The sequence below is a fragment of the Pan paniscus genome, chromosome 1 (genome assembly GCF_029289425.2).
Source record: "Pan paniscus chromosome 1, NHGRI_mPanPan1-v2.0_pri, whole genome shotgun sequence".
NCBI classification, from domain to species: Eukaryota; Metazoa; Chordata; class Mammalia; order Primates; family Hominidae; genus Pan; species Pan paniscus.
Genome location: NC_073249.2, coordinates 159,825,186 through 159,842,387, shown reverse-complemented (window position 1 = coordinate 159,842,387; position 17,202 = coordinate 159,825,186). Strand labels below are relative to the sequence as shown.

The 17,202-nt window shown below is 37.6% G+C and overlaps 1 protein-coding gene across 4 annotated transcripts in view; it reads right to left on the bottom strand.

The window, feature by feature from the left end:
• Nucleotides 1–17,202, bottom strand: part of SLC35D1 (solute carrier family 35 member D1) — a 55,058-nt gene that overhangs the window by 18,366 nt on the left and 19,490 nt on the right. For all 4 annotated transcript variants that reach the window (XR_008626640.2, XR_010110917.1, XM_003806953.4 and 1 more), the window contains exons 9-10: nt 3,792–3,859; nt 2,627–2,705 (exon numbers count right to left, since the gene is read on the bottom strand). Coding sequence is in view for 2 of the 4 variants with exons in the window: in XM_003806953.4 (XP_003807001.1) it covers nt 2,627–2,705; nt 3,792–3,859 (147 nt within the window). In the remaining 2 variants the exon portion in view is untranslated. The remainder of the gene's footprint in view (nt 1–2,626; nt 2,706–3,791; nt 3,860–17,202) is intronic.

Below are 17,202 nucleotides of genomic sequence, written 5' to 3'. Positions count from 1 at the left end.
AAGATCTGTTTCCCTTCATCATACACAGAGGCCTAGTGTATCCACAATGCCACCTTCTAAAATGGGACACAAATGTTTAATCCATTCTTAGGACTATGACTAAAAAAGATATGGGGCAATACATTTAAATTTACTCTTTTCTGCTTATCTAAATTTGTTTTTTCACTTCTTTGTCTATCTCTGATGACCTCTGGCCCAAATGGCTTTTAATATATAAAACTTTTTGAAGTTTTAAAGTGAGGACTGAAGGAAATTAAAATATTTTACCCCAAAATATATTTATCTGACTTATTTCTCACAGGCCTCTAGATTAGGCCTATGAGACATAAAGTAAATTGATACAGTGAAAAAGGCCAAAAACTTCAAAATTATTTTTCTAATAAAACGCCCTTTGAGAGAACCTTCAAAATTATGTCAGCCTCTTCTAGGCCTAAGGATGAAGACAGGAGGTTGCCTTAGAAAGGATTTTCCTATTATTTGAAGGGAAAACAAAAAATTAAGTATCATGTAACAATAAACAAGGCTAGCAGGCAACTTAGGAAAGTGTATAACAGGACCTCATTTGAATACAGAGATCCAGGGAAGTGGATTAACTTATGTAAGTTGCCCAAGGAACTTCAGAAATGAAGGTGACAGAGAATCCAACCCATGCTGCTCAAAATCAGAAGTTGGAAAACCTGTAGGTGTATATTAGGGTATCCTAAGCAAGGCTGGCTATCAAGAAAAGACACCAACGTCTTCAAAAAAGAAATTATCAAGAAGCACAGAAGAGTCATGATAGCTCAAAACTAAGACTGCAATTCTCAAACTTTAGTATACCCGACAATTGCCTGGAAACCCTGTAAACATTTCTAAGCTTTACTCTAGAGATTCTGACTGAGTCTATCTGGGTAGGCCTTGGAATTCCTACTTTCAATGAGTTATCCTAAGTGATTTTCCCACCATGCTGAAGAGAAAAAGGAATGCTGACCGAAGGATTTGCAGGGGATTCTCAAGCACAGAAGGAAGCATAAAGCCTCTTGTAGGAGGAATGGCTGAGCTAAACGGGTTATAACTGGGACGCTAATGACAGAAGCTGCACTGTATCCTGTGAGACTTCGACCCTGCAAGGGTATCAGCAGATTCCCATCTGTCTGCATGTGCAAGCCATCCTTCAACAGTGATACCCTGCACCAGTATGAAGCAAGAGCAGTAGTGAACTAATCAGACAATTCAGTTTTTGCCTCCCTGTGGAGTTTGTAAGTAAAATTAATCACCCTGGAATGAGTAAATCCATGGAGTTCTTGGACTACTGTGAGGAGAAACATATATCAAAAGGAAAGTATAAACCTTATATAAGCAAGACTGACTTTATTTGTATCCCATGTTGATAATGATAAAGTACACTAAGAAATCCCAGGCAAATAGGTTTACTTATTAAAATTAAACATAGGCTTTCCTGCATCATCCGTCTCCTTAACTAAAAACATGGCCTATTTCTCACATTCTCGCTACTCTTATGCTGAAGACGAAAGCCATCCACTTTGCCCTTGAGGCATTCACTTTACAAAACCAAAACATACCTAGAGCTAATTTGGGGGAGGGGCCTAAAACTGTCTCAGCCAGCCCAATCCCTGGCATATAGATTGTCTCTAGCTTTCTAAAGGAATTCACACAAATTGACCTGTTACAGCTTAATTTGGAATTCTATTCACAACAAACAGTTCAATTTCATGATTTGAAACCACAGACTTTCTGGATTTTAACCCAATCTAGTCTCTAAAATGAGATCAGGTGGGCACCACTCTATTGAGACTACAAAGATAAACAGCAGAGCAGTAAAAACTTGACCTCTGAAATCTCTTCCCTCACTACTGAGTAATGGGGCATCAGAAAGGAAGTCACAAGGGTAATGGCCCTCTTTTCCCCAAACGTTAAGGACCTACCTCTCTGGGTTTTGCCTTTTTAAGGAAGCAGGCCCACTTGGCTAATTCATTTGGAATTCAGACAAGCTGTGGCCTCTTGAATCATAAAGCACTAGAATCACAAAGTCAGATGAAAGAGGCCTCAGGCTTCAAGCCACCAACTTTAGCTCAATATTCAAGTCAACTTGGCTCTCCTGGCTGAAGACAAATTAGTCTGCCTCAAATAAAATGGATCAGGAGGAAATGAGATCATTGGAAATGTCAGACACAGCTTTCAAAAGTGAGCCATTTAAGGTTTGGCTCAGGCATAGGAAAACCCCCCCAATTAGCTTCTGGCCAGCATCCTTTCCCTACAAAACAGCCAGATCTCAGTGAGGCAGAGAACACAGCAGTTCTCATTAGGGGTTAAAGGGACAGGCTTATCACTACCAAGCTATTAATCTGCCCTGTCAGAAATAGACCTAATTCTATTCCTTCCTCTATTCAGATAATACATTTTCCTTTTCCCATGCTCTTCAGAGCTAAGCTGCCTCCAAGTAGAGACTATGCCCTCCCTGCATTCTTAAAGAATATTTCAGAAACTATCACCACAATTTGTCAAACCAAGACAGTATGTGAGGAAATAACGATTTGGGTCTTAAGGCCATCACCAGACTCTTATCTTAAAGGAACAATTTTCAAATAATGCAGGTACCAAAAGGTAACAGTATTTTTCTACTTACCTTAATACAGCCAACTATTGTAGTTGTAAGAGCAGAATTATACTGTGTGCAGAGTACTGTGGCGTACATTAAGATAAACCTAGAATGAAGAAAGAGGTATAAAATCCAGTTTCTCACTTTATAGTAATCTCTAGCCAAGAAAAACAATCAGTGTTGGCCAAGCCAGCACATTCTAGTCACTGACCAGCTATGAATTTTCCCCACCTCACTGCTTCTTATACTGCAGCTTCAGAATTTTTAAAATTTCACTAAATAGAAACACATTCATCTCCTTACCAAGAGTTTTTCTTTGCTGCCCTCATTAAAACCCTGAACCATCTCTTACAATCATGACTATTTTTATAGATCATGCTTCCTACTAATACACCTAAGCCAGCCAGACAGAAAGCTCAGAGCTCACAGACCCTAAAATGCAGTTGTGCACCTTCCATAAGGACAACATGTCCTCTGGGCCAGAGGAAGACAAGAGAGATCCTTAAATATTGAAGAAAACCAAATTAAAACTACTTTAAGAGGGGATACAGGTTCACTTAACAACTAAGTGGCAGCAGTTGGAACTCTCTGATTTACACTGAGGCTTCTGAGCTTAGTACCAAGGTATCAGGTCAACTTTATTTTGAAGCACCTGCTCACTGTGTGCCAGATCCAGTCACAAATAGCAACTAAACTGACTGGCTGAGGAAAAAAAACACATTAAAGAAATATGGACATGAGGATAAGAGGCATGTTTGCAGGTATCCTCTTAACCTCTACATATTCTCTCCTATGAGGAAGAAAACATGGTAAAGAGGGGTCAAACTGCCCCAAATTCAAATGCTGCCACTGCCACCTACAAACTGTGCAAATTTAGACAATTTACTAAAGTTCTATCTGTCAACTGGTCAGTATAGAGATAAAACTATATAATGCATGTTGAAATATAATGGTGCTTACTAAACAGCAGGTTATCAGGTAAATTGTTTCTTTTCTTCATCCTTCTAAGGTATCAATTCAGTAGCCCTAAGAGCACATTCCCAAGAGCTATGAAACCACCTGAATCTGGAGGCTTAATTATCCTAGGCTGACACACTCAGGAGACCTGAAGATATTGAGAAAAGAGGCATGCAAATTTCTCTAACCTATTTCTTTAGGAAAACTGTCTGCTAACAAGGTAACAAAGGCTTACCCCATCACACAGGAGAGGGTGAACTGCAGAAGAAAGAGGGTGTCAGCCCAGCCTTCAAACTCCACAGCCTGCAACACACAAGAAAGCATTAAATTTTAGACCAGGTCTTCAAAATCAGCTATCCCGTTTTAATGTAAATCCTTCTACGAGTCTGCCTCCAACACAGACACACACAGACACACACACACACACACACACACAGAGGTATATGTTTCCCTGAATTACTCCAAGGATAGGGAGTGATGTTCAAAGATTTCATGTATACAGAGTTGAACTAGTAAGTAGTTTCATAAGATTTTCTCCCATCCAAAATGTAATGTGGGGATTTTACACTTCTCACTATTGGTGCAAAGAAACTGGTATTTCCTTGAAGGCACAAGCCACATTTGGCTAATCTCAGTTCTTTCAGATGGCTATTAATGTGCTAGTACTAAAGGCTTTCTCAAACATTAAAACATGTTTCCTTCCTGTAACATGTGAAAGCTTAAATACAGCCTTAGTTATACAAATTCAGCTGAGGTCTATTCAAGGAGAATTAGTTTTAAAACGGTTCATTCTAAAAACAAGGTATTTTGTGTTGTTGTTGTTGTCTGTGTTAAGCCAAAAGGAAAGGAATAAAGAGAAATGAAAGGGTACACTGACCATCTCATCTCTTGTCCAAGAGGAATGGATTCTCAAGTACCTAGTTGTTTTTGCAATAGGAGTTTGATACGCAAATGTGAGAAACATTCCACCTTTTATCTCTGCTAACCTGTCCAGCTTCAACTTTTGCTACTTCCACATAAATCTCATGGCACCAGGGCTCCAACAATACCAGGCTCTCTGTGGCTTATAAAACATACCATACACTTTCTTACTTGCATGCCTTTGCCTGGAATGTCCTTCCCCTCAACATTCGTCTGACTCCTGTTCAGTCATCAAATTAAAACTCAAGGCTCCCTTGTGGGGCCTTTCCTGATCAAGTACTCCTTCCTCTGTGCCTCAGTACTCCTCTCTAGAGCCCTTGTCTCTTCGAACTGTAAATCTTTCTATACCATGTCTACAGAATGAACTCCCTGAAGGGAGGACCCACATCACATTTATCTAATCATATTCCTAACAGTGCTTGACAGACAGTTTGTTTATAGTTCTTTGTTGAGGTAGAATACATGAAAAATAAATTAATTTTAAGTGTTCAAATCAATGAGTAGTCACAAATGTATAATCATGTAACCACCATTACAATCACGATAAAGAAATCAACTCCTTCCAAAGTTCCCTCCTCCCCATTGAGTCAATCTCCCCTCCATTTCTAGCCCCTGGCAACCTCTGATCTGCTTTCTGTTACTATAACTTCGCTGTTCAACAATTTCCTACAAGTGGAATTGTATAGCATATACTCTAGTGTCTTTCTTCTCTTTCACTTGGCATTATGCTCCTAGGACTCATCCATCCTATGTATGTATCAGTAATTCATTCATTTTTACTGCCAATTAGTATTCTATCTTATGGGTATACCACAATTTGTTTATCCAAACACCAGGTAATTGACACTTATTTGGGTTATTTCCACAAGTTATTATGAACCTTTGAACCTTCAGTTACAAGTCTCCCAATTGACATGTTTTTATTTATCTTGGGTAAATAGCTAGAAAATGGGATTGCTGGTTCATTTGGTTAGGTGTATCTTTAACTTCGTAAGAAACTGCCAAGCTGTTTTCCAAAGTAGCTACACAATTGTGTATTCTCACCAGCACTATATGAGAGTTCCCACTGATCTATATTCTCACCAACACTTGGAACTGTTACAGGCCATTCTAATAAGTGGTTAAGTGATATTTTGTCATTTTAATTTGCATTTCCCTAAAGACTATCAATATTGAGTATCTTTTAATCTTTGACATTAGCATTTCTTCTTTGGTGAAATGTCTGTCTAAATCTTTCGCCATTTTTTTTTTTTTTTTTTTTTTGAGACAGAGTCTCACCCAGTCGCGCAGGCTGGAGTATAGTGGTGTGATCTCAGCTCACTGCAACCTCTGCCTCCTGGGTTCAAGCGATTCTCCTTCCTCCGCCTCCCGGGTAGCTGCGATTACAGGCACATGCCACCATACCCGGCTAATTTTTGTATTTTTAGTAGAGACAGGGTTTCGCCATGTTAGCCAGGCTGGTCACGAACTCCTGACTTCAAGTGATCCGCCCGCCCTAGCTTCCCAAAGTGCTGGGATTACAGAGGTACAAAAGAGGTGCCCGGCCTCTTTTGCCAAATTTTTATTCACATTGTTTGTCTTATTATTGAGCTGCACAAGTTTTTAAAAATATATTCTAGATAAAAGTCCTTAATCATACATATGCTATACACACACATACATAAAATACAAACATTTTTTCCCAGTCTGTGACTCACCTTCCATTTTCTTTTTTTTTTTAAGACAGAGTCTCACTATGTCGCCCAGGCTGGAGTGCAGTGGCACGAACTTGGCTCACTGCAACCTCCGCCTCCTGGGTTCAAGTGATTCTCCTGCCTCAGCCTTCCAACTAGCTGGGATTACAGGTGCATGCCACCACACCCAGCTAATTTTTGTATTTTTTAGTAGAGATGGGGTTTTGCCATGTTGGCCAGGCTGGTCCTGAACTCCAGACCTCAAGTGATCCGCCCACCTCAGCCTCCCAAAGTGCTGGGATTACAGGCGTGAGCCACCATGCCTGGCCTTACCTTGCATTTTCTTAATAGTGTCTTTTGAAGAGCAAAAAATGTTAATGTTGATGTAGTCTAACACCAATATTGTCTTTTATAATTCTTGCTTATAACTTTTTAGTGAAACCTGGGTGTAACCAAAAGTCAAAGATCTTCTCCTATCTTTTCTTCTAGTTTTATGGTTTTAGCTTTTACAGTTAGGTCTACGAACCTTTTAACATTAGTTTGCTAGAGCTGCCATAACAAAGCACCACAAAACTGAGTAGCTTAAATGGCAGAAATTTGTTGTCTCACAGTTCTGGAGGCTAGAAGTCCAAGATCAAAGTGTCTACAGGATTGGCTCCTTCTAAGAACTGAGACAGAATCTTTTTCTTGCCTCTCCCCTAGCTTCTAGTGGTTTGTTGGCAATCTTTGGTATTTTTTTAGCTTGTAGAGATATCATCCTGATGTCTAACTTCATGTTCACATGGTGTTCTCCCTGTATGCATACCTGTGTCCTAATTTCCCACCCCACCACCCAACCATTTTTTTAAGCAAGGTCTTGCTTTGTCAACCAGTCTGGAGTACAGTGGTGTGATCATGGCTCACAGCATCCTTGAACTCCGAGACTTAAATAATCCTTCCACCTCAGCCTCCTGAATAGCTAAGACTATAGGTGTGCACCACCATACCTGCCTAATATTTTTTAAGTTCTTTTGTAGAGACAGGGTCTTGCTTTGTTGCCCAGGTTGGTCTCAAACTTCTGGCCTCAAGTGATCCTTCCACCATGGCCTCCCAAAGCACTAGGATTATAGGTGTGAGCCACCCTGCTGGCCCTTGATTTCCCTTCTTAGTAAGAACACCAGTCATATTGAATTAGTGATCCACCCTACTCCCGTATGACCTGATCCTAACTAATTACACCTCAATCATCACATTTCAAAATAAGATTTATTGTGAGGTACTAAGGGTTAGGACTTCAATATATGAATCTGGAAGGGGAGGGACACAATTTAACCTATAACACCTTCCTGATTAATGTTTGTATATTCCACAAGGTCATAGTCAAGGTTCACTATTTTGCATACAGATGTCAAACTGTTCTACCAACATTTGTTGAAGACATTATCTTTTCCTCATTGATCTATTTTCACACCTTTGACAAAAAATGATTGCCCACATGGTATATTTCTATTTCTAGATTCTCTGTTCTGTTTCACTGGTCTGTCTACTCTTAATCCAATATCACAGTGTCTTGATTACTGAAGCTTTATAAGAAGTGTTGAAATCAAGTAGGGTAAATCCTCTAAAGCTTTTATTTTTGAAAACTGATTTGACTATACTAAGTCCTTTGCAATTCCACATAAATTTTAAAATCTGCTTGTCAATATCTACAAAAATCTTCCCATAGAGTTGGGGTGGTGTTGAATCTATAGATGAATTTGCTAAGAACTGACAAATTATATCAAACCATCTAATTAATAAACATAAAAATCACTTATTTAGGTCTTTTAAAATTTATCTCACTAGTGTTTTGTAGTTTTCAGCATACAGGTAACATATTTTGTTAAATTTATCCCCCAAGTACTTTATAATCTGAAGCTATTATAAGTGGTATTTTTTACTTAGCTTCCAACTGTTCACTGCTGTTGTGTGGAGCTACAGTTAATTTTTGCATATTGACCTCGTACTGTGCAAACTTGCTAATTAGTTCCAATCACTTTTTTCTAGATTCTTTAAGATTTTCTACATATATCATCATGTTTTTAATACACACAGTTTTGCTTCTTCCTTTCAAATCTATATTATACAGATGGAGTTCTTCAACATAACGCTGAATAGAACACTATATGAGTACAGACATCCTTGCCTTGTTCTCAAATCTTAGTGAAAAAGTATTCAGTCTTTCTTTCACCATTAAATATGTTAGCAATAGATTCTTTGGTAGATGTCCTTTATTACGCTGAGAAAGTTCCCTTCTATTCCTAGTTTATTGAGAATTTTACACTCATGAGTGGGTGTCACCTTTTGTCAAATAGGTTTTCTGCATCTATTTAGGATAGTTCTACTATATTCTTGTTAATATGGTAAACTGCACTGATCGATTTTCAAATGTTAAACTAACCTTAATTCCTGAGATAAACACAATATGGTCATGATATACTGCCCTTTTAATATATTGCTGGATTTTTTTGTACTGTACTTTCTCCCCCCTTGTAATGTTTTTGTCAGATTTTGGCAGAAGGTAATCCTAGCCATATAAAATCAACAAGGAAATGTTCTATCTTCTATTTTCTGGAAGAATTTATGTAGAATTATTATTTCTTCCTTAAATTTTTTGTAAAATTCTCCAGTGAAGCAATCAGGGCCTGAAATTTTATTTTGAGGAAAGTTTTTAACTACAAATTCAATTTCTTTAACATAAATAGGGCTATACTAGCCCTATTATTAATTAAGGCTTATGATTAATTTCAATTAAACAGACCTATTTAATTACTGTATTAGTCTCTTCTCATGCTGCTATAAAGGAATACCTGAGACTGGGTAATTTATAAAAGAAAGAGGTTTAATTGACTCACAGCTCTGCATGGCTGGGGAGGCCTCAGGAAACTTACAATCATGGCAGAAGGCACCTCTTCACAGGGTGGCAAGAATGAGTGCCCAGCAAAGGGGGAAGACCCTTATAAAATCATCAGATCTCGTAAGAACTCACTATCACAAGAACAAGATGGGGAAACTGCCCCCCATGATTCAATTATCTCCACCTGGTCCCTCCCACGACACATGGGGAATATGGGAACTACAATTCAAGATGAGATTTAGGTGGGGACACAGCAAAACCATATCAATTACTTAACAGAGTAGAGCTATTCATACATTACCTATTTCTTCTTGAGTGAGCTTTGGTACATAGTTTGTCTTTTCCAAGAATCTATTTTGTCTCAGTTGTCAAGTTTATTGGCATAATATTGTTCATAATATTCTCTTACTATTCTTTTAAAATATACCTGCTCTGTAATGAGGTCCTTATTTAATTTCTGATACTGATAATTTATGTAAACTCACTTTTTGGCCTGATTAATTGGCTATGAATTAGCAATTTTATTAATCTTTTTAAAAAAATCTTAGCTTTTAGTTTCATTGGTTTTCATTGCATTGATTTCTATTCTTATCTTACAATCTTACATTTCTTACGTTTATTTTGGGTTTAATTTTCTAGTTTCCTTTTTTTTTTCTTCCTTCTTAAAAGACAGGTCTCACTATATTGCCCAGGCTGGCCGTGAACTCCTGACCTCAAGTAATCTTCCTACCTCAGGCTCCCAAAGCATTGGAATTACAGGCATGAGCCACCTCATCCCAGCTACTTTCTTAAGACAGAGGCTTAGATCACTCATTTTAGATCTTTCTTCTTTTCTAAAATAAGCATTTAGGGATTTAATTTATATAATTAATTTTATGGATTTCCCTCTATATACTGTTTTGGCTGCATTCCAGAAATTTTCCTATGTTGTAGTTTTTTTGTTTTTTGAGACAGACACAAAAACAACCAGGGTCAGTTGCCGAGGCTGGAGTGCAGTGGTGCTATCTTGGCTCACTGCAATCTCTGCCTCCTGGATTCAAGTGATTCTCGTGCTTCAGTATCCCAAGTAGCTAGGATTACAGGTGTGAGCCACCATGCCTGGCTAATTTTTGTATTTTTAGTAGACACGAGGTTTTGCCATGTTGACCAGGCTGGTCTCAAACTCCTGACCTCAAGTGATCCACCTGCCTCAGCCTCTCAAAATGCTGGGATTGCAGGAGTGAGCCACCACACCCAGCCACTATGTTGTGCTTTGATTTTCATTGTTCAAAATATTTTCTGATTTTCTTTGTGATTTTTCTTTGTCTATGAATTATTTAGAGGTGTGCTAATTTGCAAATATTTGGGGATTTTCCAAATATCTTTATGCCATGAATTTCTACCTTAATATTGTTCTGGTCAGGGAATATACTTTGTATGGCTTCAATTCTTTTAAACTATTAAGACTCGTTTTATGGCCCAGAATATAGTTTATCTTGGTATATACCCAATGTGCACTTGAAAAGAATGTGTATGCTGCTGTTGTTGAGTGGATTGTTCTTTAATGTCAAGTAGATCAAGCTTGTTGACAGTATTATCCAAGTCTTCTATACTTTACTGACTTCCAGTTTCACTGTTTTATCAATTACTGAGTTAAAAATATTAAGATCCCAATTGTAATTGTGGGTTGGTCTATTTCTCCTTTCTGTTCTATCAGTTTTTACTTCATATATTTTGGAGCTCTCTCATCAAGAATATATACATTTAGGAGCATTATGTCCTTTTGAGGAATTAACCCATTTTATCATTATGAAATGTTCCTCTTTATGGTACAGTTTCCTTTACATTCTATGTTTACTGAGCTCCTTGTGTGTGTGTCTTTAAAGTTTTCATCAAATTTGGGGAAAAAAAATTTCTATCCCCACCCTTCATAGACTTCTTGATATTGCCCCACAGGTCACTAATATTGTGTTCATTTGCTTTACAATCTTTTTTCCTCTATACGCTTCATCTTGGACAGTTTCCATTACTGTCTTTAATTCACTGATCTTTTCTCCTAATCTGCTGTTTCATTCCTTCCACTTTATTTTTCAATTCAGATATTTTTCATCCCTAAAAGTTCCAATTGAGTCTTTTTTTATAGCTTTCTTTTCTCTTCTCATCCTTTCTTAACAATCCTTCACAGCCTGTCATCCAAAGACTGAAAAATGTTGTTTGATAAATGTTTGATTTTCTAGTACCTTAATGTAGGAAGGTAAACCCTGTCCGTGTTATTCCATCATGGCTAGGAAATGAAAGACCACATTCAGTTCCTGATTTGAATTATAAACCTGTACCAAATGATGCTTCCACTAGGAAGCTTTCACAAAAACCTAAGTTGCACATTAGTATCTTTCCTGCCAAACTCAACAGAAGACTAAATGCTACTTTTATCAGGTTCCTAAGTATGTGTACATATATGGACATCTTTATGTACATGACTATCTCTCCAGACAGACACTGCAAATACCTTGATGATTTATCTCTGTATCCATGGTATTTAACAAAGTGATCAGAAAATAGTAGGTGTTTAATAACTGTTTGCTGGATGAATGGAAGACATGAGAACTCATGCATACAATCTCATGCTATGCTCTTTCATACCTGTAAACACAACCTCCTCTCTGATGAAAAATCAGTAACACACAATAAACTGGCCTACGACTCAGGAGACCAGCTTCTGCTAGCAAGACTATAAGTTCCTTGGGAGCAGGAAATGTGTCACATGTCATTTCTGCAGAGTTCCATGCACTTAGAAGCGCTAAGCACAAATACTAGTGGTAGTGGATTAAACATCCATGATCTGTGGCCCAGCATCATTTTCTACACACAGATGAGGTGAACTTTGCTTTTTTTTTTAATCCCTGACCCTCTCTGAACTTTGCTTTTTAATACACCCACACACCTGCTTGTACATGCTACTAAGTGTATTTAAGTTGAATGTTAAATCTACATAATTTGTTTTTAAAAAAAGTTTTATTTCACATTTATCTGAAACTGGACCAGAATCTCAAGCATGTTTACATTTTAATTGTTCACATTTTAACTGTTTCTTACACTATCAGTTTGCCCTGTTTCCTGCGCACCCCCCCCCCAACTTTATTAAGGTATAGTTAACAAAATATATAATTTTAACTTTTCTTCTAATAATTAAAGGTCATTTGAACTGCATATAACTCATTAGCTTTGCACTAAGTTTTTTTTTTTTTTTTTCCTTTGAACAGACAAGGCATAACCCAGTAAGCCAACAATTAGGCAATGGAAAGGTTACGCATACCCTGCAAGAAAAGCCATTGTACCTAGAAAAGTAGGTGGACAAGGATTCAGAAGCCTGGTGTCTTGTACCACCTCACCACTGCTTCATTATGCTAGACTGAGCTTCTGTAAAGGAGAACTGCATGGGTATTAAGGCTTCTTCCAGTTGTGACAAGAGTATTAGATCAGCTTGAAAAGTAGAGAGTTTATTTTACCCAAGCTAAAACACATAAAAGAAATCTCAGCCCTAAAACCTTTCCTCTAGCTCTAAATTATCTTCCTTTCCTGGCTAAGCTATTCTTTTATCCCAAAGTCATTAAGAATAGAGAATAAGTTGTTGTAAGGGACAATGATAATTCTCTGAACCTTAGTTTCTACATATGTAAAAAGAGGAATAATAAGGCCTCACCTACAGGGTTGTTATCAGAATTACAAAAAATATATATATGGATAAAATCACTGACATGGAGGGAATCTGGCTTAATAAATGATGTCAGCTACTATATATAATCATTACTTTTAATTTTTTTTTTTATCAGTGACCTAATCAGTGGTTCAGTAATCAGAATTATTTGGCAAAGACCTCAAATAAACCTCTCATAAACCTAAGTTTCTTCTCTCCTTTAGCTCTAAATATCTCCTCTGCTTTCAGTGTACAATTCTGACATCTATTAAGTCCCATGTGCCAGGCCCCAGGCAGGCTTTGAGGCACAATGCTAAAGATGGTTTAATCAGGCTTCCTGATAATCAAGCAGCAAATGATTTAAAAAGTGCTGCCATACATTTTTGGAGTGCTTTATGGTTTACCAAGTGCTTCTCCATGTATCATGTCATTTGATTGCCATGACAACCTGTGGGACAGAGAGGCCAGATCTTCTTATACCCAGAAGATGGGTAACTTACTTTAGGCCACACAGGTTATATATGGTAAACATGAGTCTACATATGCTAAGCCCCAAGGCTGTCTACACTGAATGTTACATTTGATTCAGAAAAATGCCCCAAATATATACTGCACAGTCTCCTTTGGGGACATAATAATGATATCTGCAGGATATTAAAATAAATCTCATGGATATGGTTCCATTCAGATAAAAATCAAAAACAGAAAAATAATTCTCATGGGATTTTTTTTTTTAATTTCTCTAAGTATCTGGCCTGTCTCTGGAGAAAGTCAGTCTATGGCACAAGCACGCTGTTGCATTCCTCTGCTTCGCCACAGGAATAGATCTTTGGCTGCAATGAAAGCAGCAGCAGCCATTTGAAAGTACAGCTGTAGGAAAAACAGAACCCTGGCAGTCCCTACGGTGCAAAGGAGCCCATTCTCCCTGCCATAAAGACAGCATTAAAAAAAATTAAAAACTACTGCTTATTAAGTGCCTATTATGTACCAGGCTCAGAAACATTCAGTAACTTTTCCAAAATTATCTAGCTAGTAAGTACCTGTTCAGCTCCATAGCCTATAGTCTTTCCATCTGTACTGCCGGAAAAAAAACCAAAGGCAAGGCAACATGTTCTCAATTTTTTTTCCTTTATGGCTCCACGTGGTTACCAGTGAGTCAAATAGCAGGAGTTCTAATTCTAACTGCCATTAACTTTCCATGTGGCCATGATAGTTATTTAACATCAGTGAGCCTCTACCTATGTTATGAATGTAGAAAACAGTCTGCTGTATCTGCCTCCTGTGAGGACCAACTGAGAGACTAAAATGCAGTCACTTTAAATGTAGACAGAATTTACATACAGAAGAAATTATTCGCTTAAACTTCCACCAGTTATCTCTTGGTGGTAGATTTGCAAGCGAATTTTTTATTCTCCCTAAGATAGGAAATAGAAGGCACGGTGAACATACATTTTGTTAATCAGGAAAAAAACAAAACATTTAAAATGAAACAAAACTTCTGCTTCTAGAGAAAGCTCTGATAAAGAGCCATTGTGAAGAGAATGACCTACCTGGTCATTCTGTGTGTGACACAGAACTAAACAGGCTCTCTGCCACAAGGCCTGGAATCTTTGGTCTTGGCTGACTGGTAGCTGTGATTACAGATTTAATATACAAAGATGCTTCTTAGGCTTTCCTTCTGTTTTGAATAAAGTCTTTAGTGCTACAGGTGCCAGCAGTATAATGTAAATACCCCAGGAGTGAAAACAATGTCCCATAATCAACGGGAGACAGCAAATGTTATATGGACCTACCACTACCTATAACTACGCTTTTATTTTTTTTTAATTTTTTTAATTGTTATTTTTAAATAACATGGTAGGTATATATTTATGGGTTATTTGAGGCTATTTTGATACAGGCATGCAATGTGTAATAATCACATCACGGGCTGGGCTCGGTGGCTCACACCTATAATCCCAGCACTTTGGGAGGCCGAAGTAGGCGGATCACCTAAGGTCAGGAGTTCAAGATCAGCTTGACCAACCCGGAGAAACCCCATCTCTACTAAAAATACAAAAATTAGCTGGGCGTGGTGGCGTGCACCTGTAATCCCAGCTACTCAGGAGGCTGAGGCAAGAGAATAACTTGAACCCAGGAGGCAGAGGTTGCAGTGAGCCGAGATCGCACCATTGCACTCCAGCCTGGGCAAGAAGAGTAAAACTCCGTCTCAAAATAATAACAATAATAATCATCATCACATCAGGGTAAATGGGGTATCCATCCCCTCAAGCATTTATCCTTTGTATTACAAACAATCCAATTATACTCTTTTAGCTACATTTTGAAATGAACAATTATCTTGTTGTGCTACCAAATAGTAGTTCTTATTCATTTTTTCTAACCATTTTTTGTATCTCTTAACCCTTCCAGCTTTCCGCACCCCGCTACTACCCTTGCCAGCCTCTGGTAAACCACCTACTTTTTATCTCCATCAGATCAATTGTTTTAATGTTTAGTTCCCATAAACAAATGAGGACACGTGAAGTTTGTCTTTCTGTGCCTGCCTTATTTCCTTAACATAATGACCTCCAGTTCCATCCATGTTGTCGCAAATTTCAGCATCTCCTTTTTTTTATGGCTGAATTGTACTCCATTGTTTATATGTACCACATTTTCTTTATACATTCATTCGTTGATGGACACTCGAGTTGCTTCCAAATCTTGGCTACTGTGAATAGTGCTACAAAATAGGGGTATCTCCTCAATATACTGATTTCCTTTCTTTTGGGTTTTACCCAGCAGTGGGATTGCTAGATTGTATGGTAGCTGTATTTTTAGTTTTTTGAGGAACCTCCAAACTGTTCTCCACAGTGCTTGTATTAATTTAGATTCCCACCAAGAGTGTATGAGGGTTCCCTTTTATTCACATCCTTGCCAGCATTTGTTATTGCCTGACTTTTGGATAAAAACCTTTTTAACTAAGGTGAGATGATATCTCATTGTAGTTTTGGTTTGCATTTCTCTGATGATCAACAATGTTTAGCACTTTTTGTATATGACTGTTTGCCATCTGTATGTCTTCTTTTGAGAAATGTCTACTCAGATCTTTTGCCAATTATTTTAATCAGATTACGAGATTTTTTCCTATAGAGCTGTTTTTCAAATATTTACAAATATTTTCTCCCATTCTGTGGGTTGTCTCTTGACTGTTGTTTTCTTCACTGTGCAAAAGCTTTTTAACTTGATGTGATTCCATCTGTCCATTTTTACTTTGGTTGTCTGTGCTTGTGGGGTATTACTAAGAAATCCTTGCCCAGTCCAATATGCTGGAGAGTTTCCCCAATATTTTCTTCTGCTAGTTTCATACTTTGAAGTTTTAGATAAGCCTTTAATCCATTTTGATCTGATTTTTGTCCAAGGCAGGAGATAGGGATCTAGCGTCATTCTTTTGCATATGTACACCCGGCTTTCCCTGAACCATACACTGAAGAGACTGTCCTTTCCCCAGTGTATGTTCTTGGCACCATTGTCAAAAATTAGTTTACTCTAGATGTATGGATTTAGTTCTGTGTTCTATTCAGACACATAGATTTCACTGATCTATATGTCTGTTTTTATGACAGTACCATGCTGTTTTGGTTACTATAGCTCTGTAGTATAATTTGAAGTCAGGTAATGTGATTCCTCCAGTTTTGTTCTCTTTGCTTAGGATGGCTTTGGCTATTCTGGGTCTTTTGTGGTTCCACATAAATTTTAGGATGGTTTTTTCTACTTCTGTGAAGAATTTCACTGGTATTTTGACAGGGGTTGAATTAAATCTGTAGATTGCTTCAGGCAGCATGAACATTTTAACAATATTGATTTTTCCAATCCATGAACATGGAATAGCTTTCCATTTTCTTGTGTCCTTTTCAATTTCTTGCATCAGTGTTTTATGGCTTTCACTGTAGAGACTTTTCACTTCTTTGGTTAATTTTAAGTTAAAGTATTTTATTTCATTCGTAGCTATTATAAATATAATTACTTTCTTGATTTCCTTTTCAAATTGTTTGCTATAGCCATATGGAAATGCCACTGATTTTTGTATGTTGATTTTGTATCCTGCAATTTTAGTGAATTTGTTTATCAGTTCCAGTAGTTTTTTGGTAGAGTCTTCAGGTTTTTCTAAGTACATGATCATATCATCTGCAAACCAGGATAATTTGACTTCTTTTTCAATCTGGATGCCCTTTCTTTCTCTTGTCTGATTGATTTAGCTAGGACTTCCAGTATTACACTGAGTAACAGTGGGGAAAGTGGGCATCCTTGTTGTGTTCTGATCTTAGAAAAAAGGCTTTCCATTTTTCCCTATTCAGTATGATACTACCCATTCATCTGTCATATATTGTTTTTCCTTCTATACTCAGTTTTTTGAGGATTTTTATCATGAAGGGATTTTGAATTTTATCAAATGTTTTTTCCACCATCAATCAATCGAAATGATCATTTGGTTTTTGTCCTTCATTCTGTTGATATGATG